This window comes from Azolla caroliniana, unplaced genomic scaffold, assembly GCF_043228905.1.
Source record: "Azolla caroliniana isolate FFs.n. ecotype wild unplaced genomic scaffold, voAzoCaro1.0.p SCAF_5, whole genome shotgun sequence".
NCBI classification, from domain to species: Eukaryota; Viridiplantae; Streptophyta; class Polypodiopsida; order Salviniales; family Salviniaceae; genus Azolla; species Azolla caroliniana.
In genome coordinates, this window is record NW_028230440.1 from 5,016,522 (window position 1) to 5,033,737 (window position 17,216).

General features: G+C 37.8%; 2 protein-coding genes across 2 annotated transcripts; both read left to right on the forward strand.

Moving 5' to 3' along the window:
* The first annotated feature begins 543 nt into the window (after positions 1–543).
* On the forward strand, positions 544–5,040 carry LOC147863829 (NAC domain-containing protein 7-like). Its single transcript, XM_087320594.1, has 4 exons — positions 544–802; positions 1,144–1,381; positions 2,836–3,278; positions 4,156–5,040. The coding sequence occupies exons 2-4, from the start codon at positions 1,159–1,161 to the stop codon at positions 4,969–4,971; spliced, it is 1,482 nt and encodes a 493-aa protein (XP_087176720.1). The 5' UTR covers positions 544–802; positions 1,144–1,158; the 3' UTR covers positions 4,972–5,040.
* An 8,289-nt stretch (positions 5,041–13,329) lies between these two features.
* LOC147863830 (large ribosomal subunit protein uL14x/uL14z/uL14y) lies at positions 13,330–16,057 on the forward strand. Its single transcript, XM_087320553.1, has 4 exons — positions 13,330–13,454; positions 14,370–14,654; positions 15,434–15,475; positions 15,816–16,057. Exons 1-4 carry the CDS (start codon positions 13,442–13,444, stop codon positions 15,896–15,898), a joined length of 423 nt encoding a protein of 140 aa, XP_087176679.1. The 5' UTR covers positions 13,330–13,441; the 3' UTR covers positions 15,899–16,057.
* Positions 16,058–17,216: the final 1,159 nt, after the last annotated feature.

Genomic DNA, 17,216 nt, shown 5'->3' on the forward strand with positions numbered 1-17,216 from the left:
TCGGTCAATGCGAGTCTTTTTCATTCATACATGTACTAGGTAGATGATTTTCATATGGGACATATTTGTATGACTTCATTCTTTGGCTTAATTTATTACACCATCATATATTTTTGTGTACATCGATTTTGAGGCACCTAGTTAGTTATGGACAAGGATAAATAAAGAAGCTTAAAGGGGCCAATGCCCAATGATACATGATAAGGTAAAGGTAATTTTTGGAATAGATGTGTATGGAGTGGTTGCACTCTCTAGTGTAAGGGCATGACTGCCCTTGTGATATCACACTCCATAACAACTATAACTTCTCATACACCACGAAAAAAGAAATGTTTAAGATGCGACAAACGAGAAGAAGGTACCATGATAATGCAAGTCTTTCAAGGCCGAGTACAAGTTCCTAGAAAGCCAAAACAAAGAAGAGTTGTTCGAGGAGGGCATTGGCCCCGGGGGAATTGCATGAAACTATGGGTTAAAGTTCATTCGGTATCACAACTTCATGTTTAGAACGTTGGTAATATTTCACATATGTTGGTAATTATTATATAAATACCTTATATATGACATTATAAGCATACAACATCTGATTTATATTACTTGATTTGCTCTAAATGTATCAGGAATCTCAACTCCGAGAAATTGATGTTCTTCTCCTCTTGAGTTTCACATTGATAGTTGTTTGCTTTCTTTAACGAATGTCTCTACGAATCAATTGTTCGGTCACTGCACGTTGAAATGTGTATGGAAATTCTTCAACTCACACTTGTGTTTCAAACATCTTGGGCACATGCAGAAAAACTATGTAAGTGCTCTAGAAAAACCTACCTATTGTTATATAGTCGATGTTGTCGTTAATGCCACTCCAATTCTAACCTAGGAATGAATCCACATTATAATAAGTTACAAATAATGCATATGAAACTAACTTACATGGGTCAATAAATACTATCAAATTCAATCAACAATTTGACTTATTTGCACATAGATATTCAATTAGACTTATAACTTTAGTTTCAGCCTCTAATTTGCTTGTTAAACTGATTCAATTGATGTGCTATTTACTATTTTTGACTCATCATTAAATGTAGATTAGTCACAACCATCATATAAAGTGGTGATTAAGGATATGCTCTTAATGTGCAGTTCTGATTAATTAAGATGGAGCACGGGCGGCTGGTGGATAGTACAGGGGATCATCACGCGGGGTCGGGATCGAAGGTACCGCCAGGTTTCCGATTTCATCCTACCGATGAGGAGCTCGTGAATTGCTATTTGCGGAGGAAAGTGATGGCGAGCGAATCGGGAAACCTGCAGCAGTTCGACCTCGACCATGTCATTCGAGACCTCGACCTCAACAAGCTTGAGCCATGGGATCTCGGAGGTACACAAATATTCCCATAGATCCGTTTTTGCTTGAGATATAATGCACTACATACAGCGTCATTTTTCACTTGGATAATTTCCTTTTTCTATTGAATCGTGGGGGGCCGGTATGGTATTATCCCCCCCCTAGATTTCCCTTCCCTATACATATTTGAGGTATATTCCAATAGATTCTGCTTTTTAGACCAGTCTGACGATAGTTGAGGTATATTCCGATAGATTCTGCTTTTTAGACCAGTCTGAGTCCTGACCATAGTTCAGGTATATTCCGTTAGATTCTGCTTTTTAGACCAGACCATTAAGGTTTCCCTTTTTATTTTAAATTAAATGCAGTGCTATATGTACATATTCCTTCCTTTTCCTTCTTTTTCATCCAAAATAATATTTTCGGATATACATATTTGTTTTTTTTTAAAAGATATACATATTCCTCTAAATGCATCTTTCCCACAGGTATATTCTCTTAGCTGATTCCTCTGTTTTTAATTCCCATGCTTGATTCTTCATTGCAAATATTGGAGGTTCATTCATAAGTTTGTTCGATGATACTTGCTACTAGGAGTGTATCCATAATGACTAGATTCCATGGGTACATCTACACCACTAATTAAAACTGGTCCTGATATACCATTCAATTTGTGATCAGTTTGGGATGTATAAAGCATTGCACGCAAATCTTTTCGGCATAATGACCCAACCCATCCACTAGTAGCTAATATCGTTGCATTTTGAATCGTCACGAAGGACTTACCATTGACATGGCCACTACTATCACGTGATCTCTGTGGTGTCATATTTACAATGCACATGAGCCCATCACTCGTTATCACATCATGCGAGGAACAAGGGATCTAACGAATCTAGAATCCCCCTTCATCATGCGTGTTGTGAGCAACATTACAACTCCTAATATTCATCGAAACTGTAGATAATGGACTTATGTTGATGGCATTGGAAAATCCAGACTCACTCCGCGACATTACATTATAAGTTGTAGTACATTGATAACAAACACGACACATGAGTGTGCATATGGAGCTAGCTTTCTAAGATCTACCATTATACATATATAGCCGTTACCATCAACCCATGTGTTTTTCTCGTCCTTTTGGTTGCCCAAGTTTGCAACCAGCTACATGGCGCGACAAAATGTCCACACCGATCCTACACCCAATCATTAATTGTTCCTAGTTCATATGGCCACATACTAACCATACCTAAACCACTTACACCTTCCACCTTGTTCAATGTCACAATGGGTGGTAGCAAGCACATGTTGATTAAGTGCTAATTTCTTGGTATTATGGACATCAACAAATCTGAAAGTTGAATGTGCCTGTATGTAATGATGTTAATTCTCTTGTTTTGTGTATGTATGAGTTTGGGTTGTGAAATTATTAAGTTCCTCATGGCATCGATATCGTTTTGGGATGACCTCCCCCACGAGTCTAGAGAAATGCAAGATCGATGCATCACGCCAAACAGAGTGGTATTTCTTTTGCCACAAAGACAAGAAGTATCCGACGGGGACAAGAACCAACCGAGCCACAAAGGCCGGGTTTTGGAAGGCCACGGGTCGAGACAAGGTCGTTCTCGGCAATTCTAGCTCTTCAACTTCTTCATGTCAAGTACATTCGCCGATCGATAAGAAACACAATGTCAGTGCGAACAACGGAGGAAGTGGTGGTGGTCATCGGATCGGTATGCGCAAGACATTGGTATTCTACAAAGGGCGTGCCCCTCATGGGCTCAAAACCGATTGGATTATGCATGAGTATCGACTCTACAATCCTAGTCCAAGTTCTCAAAAAGTTCAACCTCAAACCCCTAATTCGTGCCATCACCATCGTCAGCTCCAACGTTCGAGTTCTTCATATCTCGCAACATCCAACAATGTATGTATGCTCTCTCTCCCCCCCCTCTTCTATTCATCTTCTTAGATCAATTAAAATTCTTATTAAACATTCCATGATTGATATTAGAAGTCCTCATCATTTAACTCATCACGTCGCTTAAATATTATCTTCGTTGTGATATAATATGTCGGAAGTTCATATTTACCATGATTATCACATTGCAGGCAATATAGGTGCCTTTTAGCACAATTCCTGATAATAAGGTTTTATGCTAATTAGTTTGACATAATTAAGTTCCTATTAATGGTCTATATATATATTGAAACATACACATAAATACATATACATAGATAGATAGATAGATAGATAGATAGATTAAGCCCTTAGTAATGGTATGTATATATTTCAGATAACTTTAACTCCATGCTTATATGAAATCTTGTAATGCTTTCTGGCCAAATTCGATTTTATTAGTGTTGCTTAAGTAAATGTATTCATATTCAGTTTTAGGCGCCTATACTTTAATTATCTACCATGTTTTCATTTCTATGTTTACTACATTAATGCCAGTAACAATCATTATCAGTTTCTGCAATCCCACTACAGTAGGAAACAATGTGATCAACGTGCTCATTGATCTTCAAAGTAAATTACAAAGTAGACTGCAAGTTTTTATAAAGAGCACAATTATATCAAACTAGGCATATTATACACACCACCTCAATACTGCAAAGAGTTACGAGCCTTATCAATTCACCATGCTCATACTGCGTGCTACTTAAAAAGGAATTAATCAACTTAGGCTGATGCTTTCAACATTGCGGTACAAATTAGCATGTAATTTCTTATACTGCAAATTCATACGGTAATGATGCTTCAAATAATCCTGTTATTTTCATGTACTGCCACTTCTTAGAGCTCTCAAGAGGGCGGATGGGTGGTGTGTCGTGTTTTCAAGAAGCGGAATTACGAAGACATAATTAGTTCGTGTGGTTCATTCTATGGCCATGGAATGCATGACAATCTACAGTTAGTGAGCTCGAGCCCCACCTCAGATGGAGAGCAGGCCATGGATTTGGTAATTAAGGAAGAGATTAATGAGGCGAAAGGCGTGATTAGAAAGCGATCTAGAAAAGAAGAAGGTGCAGGTATAAGCATGATCGTGGCAGTCCATGATGGAACAAATTTGACTGAGAATCCCTCTAGGGCAATGACTTGCAAGCAAGAGATGGTGGAGGAAGCTAAAATCGTGCCTGATTCGCAGGCAGCGACCTACCTCCAGCTTCCACAATTGGAAAGCCCTAAGACCATATTTAATCCTACTACTAATTATGGCCATGATCACCCTGACATAGATGCATTAGGTATGAGATCAAGCGATCATCATCGCAGTATGAAGGGCCTCCATGGAAATCCAATGGAGCTGCACCAAGAATCATCGTGTGGTAATAATCATAATAATCATAATAAGCCTTTAATCGCGATGACTGAGGCAGCAGATTTCACTGACCATAACTGTAATGGGCCGATTGGGGAGCAATATAGTTGGAATGTTTATGAGGCGATTGCACGATATCATGGCAGTGAGGGATCTCCCAGCTTCACAAATCATGATCCAAGCCTCCTCAATTTTAACATGCACCATCTAATTAATGGTAGAATGCAGCCTCCCAATCTGGACACCTATCCATCCAATAGCTGTGAAATTGAGTTGTGGAATTTCCCTGGGTGAAAAAAGAAGAAGCAAATGTGCATATTTCTGGTCATTTATTAATGAATCTGAAACCACTCTTTGACTGTTTTTTTTGTTTTTGTTTGTTTTTGGTTTTTATCGACAGCAAACTGATATTCTATATGTATGTGAATCAAATGTTTCTGTTTACTTATCTTGTAGGGATTAATATTGATCCGATGTAGAAATCGGAGAGACATAATCCTCCCACTATTTTTCCCAATCTTCATGATTTCTCGCTGAATGTTTAAATTTTTGATCGGCTGCTTCATCCAATTCTGTACTACTCTAGAACGTTATAGTACATATCGTATTAATTTTTGAATCATATGAATGCTCTCATGATAAGATGCTATATGTGAAATTTTAATTTGAAATTCATAATGTTTGCTCGAAGGAATGTAAGGTTTGCTTTAATGACATAATTAATCATTAAATACTAATTAGGTAAAGTAGAAGGTAATTAATTTCTTGCAATAACATATCTGTTCAATTTCCTGGACCATTAAATCATTAGCATCATGGTCATGTTGTCCTACATGCATGTCACGGCCAAAAGACAAATCTTCTTATGCCTCATTTACACTTGTAGCACTTTGACCATTACACACCCACCACATGGCCAACAAACACATGACAACATTAACCACCTGTACCTTGAAGAAGATCCAAAGGGAACTAGATCACATGTCCGGCCGGCCACTTAATCACATTGCTTTGGCCATATCCAAATATATGAATCTTAAAGAAGGTGGTGTATGTCATATGATCACTCATATGTGCTTCGGCCCGATTTGGGTTCCTTAGGGTTTGATCAAGTGCCTTCTTTAATTTGATCATAGCTTGGTATCCGATATAGGATCCTCTAGCTTCCTTTTAAACTTCTCGTGTTCCATGCGGTGTTAAGTACTTGCGTTACATGGCATGAGGCATGGAGACATCGGCATCAGAATTGGTACTAAAGACGACATGTGAGACCAAGAAACAAAGTTTACTCTAGATCTTTAGGCCTAATGACCACCCAATGTGAAAGGGAGACAACCTTATAATTATAAATAAGCTATAAACATCACTTTTGTGTCTTAAACCCCCTTAGAATCCAAGCCGGAACTCTTCTACTCTCTCCTTCTCTCACTCTAATCACGACTCTTCTTGACTGTTATATCTATCGTGTGGGTTTACATTAAATGACGTGTGCACGTTTGATCTTTTTGTTACTATTTATTAATGTGAGCTTCTTAGTGAGGTTAGAGGTCCACCAAAGATATTGAAGTAGAGACGCAACTCCATTGGTATAAAAATGTGTACCTAGTGTGAAGATCTTGAGTTAACACATGTTTTCGGCATCGTTGACGAGGGAGTTCAAGGCTAATGGTTGAGGTTGTTGATAAGCTTTTCGTAAACTCTTGAATCAACCTATGGAAGAGATTAAGGTATTAAGAAGTGGATACTCCAGCATTATAAGAAGCAGAGGAAGAGGCTAATTTAACGTGATTAGTGTTAGGTTGGTTACCCTCCTAGAGGTAGGTTGAACTTCATGCTTTGGATGTGGGAGGTCATGGTTGCACCCTAAATGGAGTCTAATTAAAAGTTAATTGTTGTCGTCGTTCTTTTAATTAGTGTTTATTGTTTATTGTGTCTTTATTTGTTCCACATTTGGAGTAATTAATTCTTAATAATCACCCAATCTAAAACTTATATGATGATTAGCTCATTAGTTCTTCAATTTATTTCCTAATTTTATTTTTTTTATTTGTTTTTTCCAATTTTTATTTACACTTTCTTTGATTTTCATTAAGTTTTCCCTCAACCAACTTAAAGGATGAGAAAATGAGGAATTATGATTAGATTCTTCAAATCTTCAAGTCTTTCAAGTACAAGAGAGAGTGGTCAATTCTTTATCGGCTCCTTGTTTTCCAACACACAATGCACAATCACGACACATGAGTTGAATGTGCAAACACAACGCAGGAAAGGAACATGTCACTGCTCAATACTGGAAGGAGTTCCCAAAGAGAGCTCCCAAAGCCAACATGCATAACATACGAAAGACACGCACACATAAATATATTATTCATACATATTATACACCTCTTTATAATGCAACACATGACATACCTAAAATAACACATGGATCATGGGGATCAATCAAGCACAACTTGACCAAGGGTTCGAGGACCAAAACATAACATGTGGGGGTTCATAATCAATGATCGTTGTTATTGTGTGTTTCATGCATTTACATTCATTCAAATGTGGTTATTTCCTATGCTTTTGATATCTTTGTTGACAGTTACTAGCATTTATATTAATGTGAAAACCCGCTAGTTTATTAGCGAGCTTTTTAGTGAGATTAATGGTACCTCCAAAGTGTGTGGATACCATTAACTAAAGAGAAAGGAAACACTTTAAGAAGCCTAGTCTTCTTATACATTTATAGTGTAGAAGGACGTGGACGGTGGAATCACCCTGCAACAATCAAAGGTGCTTCATTGAAGACCTCAAGGAAAAGTGTAGGCTAGTAAACCGAAGAAGAAGAGAAGGGAGGATAATTATCCTCGATGTCATTATATGTGGGGAAATATGCAAATTTTCCTAAAGGGGAAGATGTATCTTTGACATTGAAATATGGCACAAACATATTACATAACATCACTTGAAATATCAACTAAAATATATTCTGCAACTTCCACAAAGCAAGTCCTTCAGATAAACGCTCCAAGGAGTGGCTTGAACCTCCACCCTTATGGCTAACAACCATATGCTCTAACCAATTGAGCTACGAGAGCAAGTGTAGCTTTATTAAAAACCTTGATTCTTCAATCACGATTAACATTGACTCAACCACTCAATCAACACTCCTCTCTTTGGTATCAACTCAAATATATTCAGCAACCCATGTTTTGAAGATAGGAACCACCTTTTGAAGATAACCATATTTAGAAATGATCCAAGGAGGGCTTAAACCTCTAACCTTATGGTTAACAACCATATGCGCTAATCAACTGAGCTACTAGAGCAAGTGTAGCGTTTGATTAACATCTACACACTTCAACAGATTCAACCATTGCACCAATGAAACCACTTCAGATGCTACCTAATTGTGCAACGAAACTTATGCTAAGGATTGTTCAGAGTTTTCCCTCACACTCTTGAGCGTAAGCCTTCATAAATCATGTATTTCCATTCAGCTTTGCACAAAAACTACATATTGCATAACATTACTTGAAATATCAGCTAAAATATATTCCGCAACCCATGTTTTGAAGATAGGAACAACCTTTCCTCCTGAAAGGCATATTACATAACATCGCTTTACATATCATCTCAAATGACTTCCATGAACCGCGTATTGAAGATAATCATTGAAGAATCACTCCAAGGAGGGCTTGAACCTCCTTCGACCTTATAGTTAACAACCATATTCTCTAACTAATTGAGTTATTAGAGACAACCTTCTAAAGTTGTTAAATATATATGATCAAATTTGAATTAGAGTGTATGTATAATTGATGTACACCTTTGCATCAATCACCACTCCTTTCTTCAAATGCTACCTAATTGTACAAGGAAAAATTATGGTAAGATTGTTTTGTTGAGAAACGAATTGTCAATCCACAAGAAAAGGAATACATTGAAATACACAAAACTCGGAAAACACAGAAAACAGTGTACATAGGTTTAACGTGGAAACCCTGAAATGGGAGAAAACAAAAGAGAACAAGACTTCACTATACAATGGATATACAATGGAGAAGTTTACAACACGTTGTGTGTGGAGTGTATCAGCCTCATAGGGCTCTTGGTGTTTGTTGTTATGAACACAACTATGGCGTCACACACACATTCTCTCTCTCTCTCTCTCTCTCTCTCTCTCTCTCTCTCTCTCTCTCTCTATGTCTCTCTATGTCTCTCTCTTCACACTCTGCGACGGCGCTCACACTATTTTGTTCTTCTCAAAATTCTACGTTTGCCCTAGATGTATTTATACTCATAAATCACATTAGCTATTTACAAACGAGCCCCTACAACACATCACTACTACTATTATTATCTATAATAATAAGTAGTCAGTAGCCGACTCTAATGTCGACTGTCCAGTCGGTCCGACTAGTCGGCCTGGTCATCGACCATCCGGTCGTGTCTTCTACCTTGATCTCCTTTTTGTCGACTCTCACAATCGACTTTCTCGCAGTCAACTCTTCAACCATCGGCACTCGGTCCGAACAGTTGGCTCCTCCTAGTCTTCGACTGTTGGCACTTCTTGGCCCAAATAGTCGGCTCCTCCCACTGGAGGGACATATTCCCAACATGTTTAGAGCAATTTGAACCACTAGAGCATGTGTATGCATGTTGTACACCTTCATGTCAATGAGCAATCCTTTATTCATACGCCACCTAATTGTACATTGTTTAGATTCTTCCCTCCAACTCCACCATGACCATTTTCTCTATTGTCTATTGTCTTCTTGTTATCTTACACTAATATAACACAAACGAATGTGAGGTGGTCATTGTTGTAACCAACCGTCAGGTGTGGAACAAACTCAACACTCTTTGAGATGAAGATCTTCGGTGAATACAAAGAAACAAATTGATAACACAAGACAACTGCATCATAAGACAAGATGAACAAGAAAGATAGAGAAAAGAAGTACATCAACGTTAATATTTCTTTCTTTCTTTCTTTCTAAGAGAGTTACAATGGCAACAACAAACTAAACCACAAAACTAGGTTACACGAGTCACTTTAAATACCAACTGACTTAGGGCAACTGCCCTTTCCACTATTTACATAAATAGCCTAAAACCTAGTATGTTCAATAGGATAGTGTGAATACGTCCATTATTTCCCGTATTTGACAGTCATCCCACCTGAAGCACAAACATTGTTCTATTTATTATACATTTTTGCGTTAGGGGAGAGAGAGAGAGAGAGAGAGAGAAAGAAAGAAAGAAAGAAAGAAAGATGTATTAACGTCTTCTAAGGCCAAATTTGGCCCATGAGACAATTGGTTTACAACAATAGAGTATTTATCCAGTCATCATAACTAAAATAAAATTAAGTAAAAAAAAATAGAACTTAAACTAAAAGAGTTCTAGTAGTGTACAATATGTAGTATACTCGAAAGTGATTATACACTAAGCCTAATTTTATTTCCACCCAAGCCTCTCGAAAAGAAGTGGGGGGTCAAAGGGTCTTGATGTGGGTTCCAATGTAGAGAGTGCCCTAGCCATGGCTTCTAGGTGGTGTAGCTCACGTTCCCTTATTTTTAATATTGCTTCCACATCACGTTGAGTTGCTTTGAAACCCGGCACCTGAGGACGTCTGGTTCTTCTCTGGTTTTCTGCCTCATCAATGGAAAGGCCGAGTGGTGCAAGTGTGTCGGCATTCGTTGTCTCCTCAGGTTCCTGAAAAATTGCATTTGTTACATGTTCGTGATCATTAGCAACATTATTGTCAACATTTTGTAATTTATTCTCTCTGTGTTGTTTTAGCTCTAGAATGTATTTGCCTAATTTCTTTATATCTAGAGTATCTAATAGTTTGGGGAGGGTGGGAGACGAACCAAGTATGTCTTGGTATTTTGCCCTTATCTCGGCATAGGTTGGACACTTGCATGTAAAGTGGTACTCATCCTCTATTTCTATGTGACATAACCTACATATCCTTTCCTCCCTAGGGACTCCACTAGTACGGCCATTTTCAATCTCAAGTTGGTGAGATGATATTCTAAGTTGTCCAATGGCAACCCTTAGTGCATGTGGTAAGAATACATCTAGATATTTTGGCCGCGTGATAAAACCTAACTCAGAGAAGTGCATGAAGTGTTTCTTATAGTACGACATTTTAGATGGGAGTGGCTCTAGTGGGGTGATCCATTTACACCGAGTGTAAATTTGCCATATTTCTTGGCGTATTACTTTATTGCGGTTCTCATGAGAGATTAAGGTGTTATCACTCGTGTGGTTGTACCTAAGGGGAGGTAGGTTATTAATGTCTAGACCATTCGCAAGAAGCCAAGTCACCATCATGCCATACCATGAGCTAGTATAGCCGGACTCATACAATGATCGAGAGGCCTTAAAGGCTTGATGAGATATTCTATCATGTGGTTGGCTATGTATCCTATCAATAAAGACTACAAGTTGAAAAAGTGCCTCTACTAGCATTGGGGGTAACGTGAACTCGGCCCTAATAATGTCATGTGGTACAGTCGATTTGCTTCGGAGTTGGCGTGATAGCATCATCACCAATGGTCTCTCTAATTGCGTCCACATGAAGGATGGTAATCCTGGAGCCCAAACCGCTGATGCATACATGAGGGAGGGGGTCACTAATGAGTCAAAGAGCCACCCTTTAGTCCGTGGCTCTTGAAAGTGTGCTTGGTGGCATTGTCTCTCTAGGAGTGAGAGGGATGCATGTCCTCTCGTGAGTCTATCCTTCGCTGCCTGTGTCATCGAAAATTTACCTGAGCGGGCACTAAAAGTGACTCCGAGATAGACGTACAATCCAACCACCTCGACTGGGCTATGGGAGATAGGTAGGTGACACTTAGCTCTAAGTTGGGCCGATGTGTGGAAGATAAGGACTTTCGTTTTCCCTAGATTCACTACCAATCCTCGTTGTACACAAAAGTCATCTAAGGCATTAAGGTGCCTCTATAGGTCGTGTTCGGATTCAGAGAGCAAAACTATGTCATCCGCATAGAGCAAGATACGAACCTGCGTATCCCCAAGGACCACTCCGGTGCCTCCCTCAGAGAGAGAGAGAGAGAGAGAGAGAGAGAGAGAGAGAGAGAGAGAGAGAAAGGCATGGGCTTAGATTAACGAAACAAAACATGGTTGTACATTTCAATCTAGAAAATAAAGATAAATCTAGAATTGGTTGGATTGTTTATATATTATGCATGATGGCACATTCTTTCTAGAAGTGTTGATTAGGAGTATATCAAGGATTTGCATCATATCTCCATATTTCGGCTGCCTTAGAATGCACACATTAAACAATGAATGGTGTCCAGTTGCCCAACTTATGTCTCGTATGGGTTTCGATGCAAGGATGTCCCACCTCCCTTTTAGGTCTAGGCAAAGTGCAAGATCACATGTTATGTTGAATGGCGGATTTTACCAAGATGATAACTTTAACACCATTTGTATGAAAAGGATGTCAATTGAGCCAATTATTGTTTGCCATTGCAAATTACTACCCACATGGTTTGTTATGATGTATAGCATGAGGAAATTTGTGGGGCTTGCTCTTCCATCAAGGAAACAACTGATAGCTTATGATAGCTTATGAATGGTTAACTGATTTATCCTTATTCCTTAACTTTTTTCTAAGTTTGTCCTTATTTGATGCCTTGAGAGAAATTTGGTTTAGCTTGGATGACATGGGAAAGTATTAGACCTATATGAGGTTTGCCACCATTTCTATTACCCTATTGGTATCAATATCTCCTTCTCTCAAATTTTGAACTAGATATCTAGCAAAATCTTGGTTTGTATACAGAAAGTTCCAAGCCTGGTGGTTTGCCACTTGAATCAAAGTGATACTAGTAATAAATATCAAGATGATTTCTTATTTTTTGCCGTTGCTATTATGGACAAATTAATAAGTCACTTGATCATTTAGTGGTTCTATTGTAGAATTGTTGATAGAGGAGCTGTGGACATGTTGGTTATTTGATAACGTTGATACTTTCAAGATAGAGCTTGGCCAATGATGAAGATTTCACATACAAGGCATATTACTCAATGTATACACTATTGTAATTGTGGCATCGTTTTTATGGAAGAAAGATGGCATTCTTAGCTTCCAATCTATGTGAATATGTTTCTTTGGGTGGCAATGGTACTCAAAAGTTAGTGGGTTGCCTTCGACGATGATTTTAAAACATCAATACATTTCTAAAGGGCCTTAATTATCTTTAATATGCTTATGTTTTTGGCCTATACAGAGATCGAGGAGGCTGTGAGGCAAAGATTCTTGGCATGTCACATGTGTTGAGGCAATTGCGGTTCTTATGTCCCTCTCAACTCACGACATCCTTAACTTGGGAATATGTTCTGTCACCCTTCGAGTTGGGAATTCGTCGTTTTTCTGAGAGTCGGAGCTTTAACCTCACACCAACATGTAAGGTTGTTCCATGATTGATTTACCTTGGGTAGGCAGGCATTGGAGTATGTTGAGTAGGAGAGGAAAATTGACTTTGGAAAAGTTCGCAACAACTAAGCTATTAACCGGTGTTTGGATTTAGGTCACCCATGTTTTTTACTACTAAATTCTAGTAATGATAAATGTGTATGTATGTATGGATCATATATACAGGCATGCATGCATGCATACATACATACATACATACATACATACATACATACATACATGTTCTCTCTTAGAAGTAAACCCTAGGGTTCTCTCTGCCCTTCGTCTTCGTCTTCGTCTTCGTCTGCTGCTGTCGAGGTAGCCATGTCGAAACGAGGTAAGCTCTCCATTTATTCATCGCAATCATCACTATCTTCATTTATTCTTCTTAATCTCTGACACAAGTTTTCCCTTCTCCCTGTCTGTATCTCCCCATATCTCTGAAGCTTTGCTTTCTTTCGCTTCACTAAGCTTTCTCTCTCACGCGCGCACACACATACACACGCACGCATTTTTCCTTGTTATATCTTTCTGAAGCTCTCCGTATGTCTCCGAAGCTTCTCTTTCTTTCCCTGATTATATAGATGAAAATTGTGTGAGGAAAAAAGAAAATAATTTGAGAAGTAAAAAACGAAAAAGAGAATCGTATATCCAGAGAAAAGAATAGGAAGGCTTCCTGAAGTCTTCTGTTAAATTGCACAGAGAAAAATAATACATACAGAGAAATTCAGAAGAAAGGCTCCATGAAATCCAATGTCAAATATGCAGGAAAAGAAGCACGGTCATCTTTCGCACAAAAAATTTTCTTTTTCTCTTCGGATGAGTGGTTTAATGAATCGTCTCTTTTTGTTTTCTACATTTATGTTCGATTGATGATCTCTGTGAACATACTTGTGTATATAGACATTGAATTCCATATATGAGCGTGTCTTTGTTATCTTTCCATATCTCTGACTTTCTCTCTGTGTATACTGATGATTTTCTCTCGTCTTTTTATAACAATGCTTTTCCTGAAGCTTTTCATTCCTATGCATGTTGAAGAATTTTCATGAGCCTTTTTATTTTCTCTGCCTTTCCTCCCACATTTTCATTCTCATTTTCTTCTTTATTTCTCTCAACATTTTGTTTTTTAACATATTCATTTGATTTCTTTGGAATTTTCTGGCCTTACCACATCGTGATTTTCATTGTATTGTTTATCTATTTGATTTCTCTTCTTTCTAAATTTCTTCTGTCCTTGATTCTGTCCTAGGTCGTGGAGGCTCATCTGGGAACAAGTTTCGGATGTCCCTTGGTCTTCCTGTGGGGGCTGTTGTGAATTGTGCAGACAACACAGGCGCCAAGAACCTCTATGTGATTTCAGTCAAGGGTGTGAAGGGCAGGCTGAATCGCCTCCCGGCTGCCTGCGTCGGTGATATGGTCATGGCAACAGTCAAGAAAGGGAAGCCGGACCTACGGAAGAAGGTGATGCCAGCTGTCATTGTTCGGCAACGCAAGCCGTGGCGCCGGAAAGATGGTGTCTTCATGTATTTTGAAGGTTTTTCGATAGAACTTTATATACCCATAAGTCTTTTTGTCCTTTTTTGTTTGGGGGCAGGGAACATTGTGTTTAGATTAATTGTCTTAATTCAGTTGCATTTGGTACATAAAAGATGGAGAGATTAGAATTGCCTAGTTAAGTTGTGTTAGTTTGGAGGAATGTTTCTATGGATTGAATTGTCTCAATAACTACCAATTCAATTTAGTCATTGTGACTTTCTCATCGTAGAATTTTGGATTGTAAATGTAGTACAAGTGTACATGATCTTTGAGAGATATCTATATCTGGTTGATGATCCGTTTATTCTAATATTCGGTATCATAGATGTACTCAGATTTTGAGGGGAACGTATGTCTGGTTTAATGTGTATTTTGCGTCCATGTATTGTTTAAGAATTGTTGAATAAAAAAATTTGCATTATAGCTGTAATGTAAATGTAGATAAACTTCCAAAGGTTGAAGACTTTACCAAGGTTTCTTTTTGTTTTGCTTGTGGCTAGTTCATTGTGGAGTATGCAGTGTGGTTTGGATCACTCGGCTCATTATTTATTCGTATCATTGTTGAGTCATCATTTCCTATTTAAGATTTTTAGTCTGAGTTTGGATTGTAGATGTTATTTCTAATGTACATATCATCACTGAAGAGAGATGAAAAGCTTTCTGTATTTGGTGTGTGTGGAGTTTCTTAGGAGAATGTATTTAGGTGAGATTTTTTGTTTGGCTCTATTGGTTTTTCTTTTTATAGGAATTCAATCCTCTTACTGTGTTTGCTTACAGACAATGCAGGAGTTATTGTGAACCCCAAGGGTGAAATGAAAGGTATGCTGACAATAACAAGCTATTTACATACATTAGGTTCTGGAAATCATATAATTAGAGGAAAAATGGGAGATGTACTGGGATTTTGTTTATTTGCCCAAATGCCTCTTAATTTTCATATGTACTATGAATGCCCCTGGTCAAGCCCTAAAGAGTAAAAGGACACGAACTAAAAAATAATTGCTCAAATAGCAGATACAATGTAGAAAAAATGGGATGAATTGTTCATATAACTGTTTGGAAAATAGAAAAAATCCTGTGGGCATTTTGAAGCATTCATATATGTAATTCAATATTGTTATTGATTCTGCATCTAATATTATTCTTTTATGGTTTGTAGGTTCTGCTATTACAGGACCTATTGGGAAAGAGTGTGCTGATTTATGGCCTCGAATTGCTAGTGCTGCAAATGCTATTGTGTAGCCTTTAGTAATATTTTTATAGGTATGCTCTTTATTGTAATCGGCTAATCCTTGAAAAACTCTATAAATTGGGATATCTTTTGTTTACTAATTAAAAGAGTTTATTTGTTATAGTCTCATGTAACGAGAAATATTTTTAGGAGATTCTGATTTGGTTAAATGTTGTCTCTGTTAACTACATTTTCTTCATGTAAATGAAAATGCCATACAAGCATTGCCAAAGAGTGATAACTCAAACTGAATGGGGATATGTATTGTAATCGTGGACTGTGGCTTACTCCATGAGACAATCCATAATACCTTTTCTTTGTTCTGCTGGTTTCCTTGTGTCAATAAATGCTATCATCTAAATCCAAATGTAAGAGGGAGTGAGCTAAATGCTCCATAATCTTCTAAATTTGTTACCAGTTAACGAAGTCGAAGGATCTAAACATAAGGTGTGTTGAAGATGTGCATGCTTTGTAGCGATAAGATTGTGGATTGAAAGCTGACGTTATCTGATGAAGCCTTAGTCTTGGAACAGTGTTTCTGATAATGGACTCTTATGATTTGGGATTGACGAATCCAATTATGAGAACTGGGATTTTTGAACAAATCTTAAGATGAGCACCATGTAATGCCACTGTTACTAATTTGCTACAGCAAACGATCACTTGTGTAGGACACCAAGTCCCCAAAGTTTTATTTATTGTTAACCAATTACATTGGTTAATGCCAATTTGATATTTTGGTGATTCCCACTTCCCAAAAAGTCATTCTCAAAATAAGAATTCTCCTCTATGCCATGATAAAAGAAAAGCACATCTAACTTGTGTGGTGTCATATAAACTTACATCCATTCGATGGGATTTCAGCGCTCATAAAATGCTGAGGCTTCTCCAGTAAGAAAACTTCAAGTGGATTCATTTCCCACCACTAAAAACAAAACACCATCTATGTACTAAAGCATGATGTGGAAGAATCATTGTCTTACAAATCAAATAAGGAATCCTTGCTTACATATGTTCACTATGTTAACAAACTTGTGCTTCGTAAACTTAGGGTTGTTAGTTTTAACTCAGAAGCATTGGAAGTTCCTAACCTTCACATCATCAATTTGGAGACTTGACACATTAAATTTCGCAATTGAAACTTTCACCTCACGAATAAATATTACCCAACAAGGGCAGAAAGCTATCCCATTGCAAAAAATGAGGGGTAAAGAAACAAAAATGGTTGAGCACATTCATGTCTCAATATTAAACAAGGCCACTAGTGTTTCAACAATCACATTTGATTATAAATTTCCTAACCTAAACGAGGTGATACTGTGAACTATC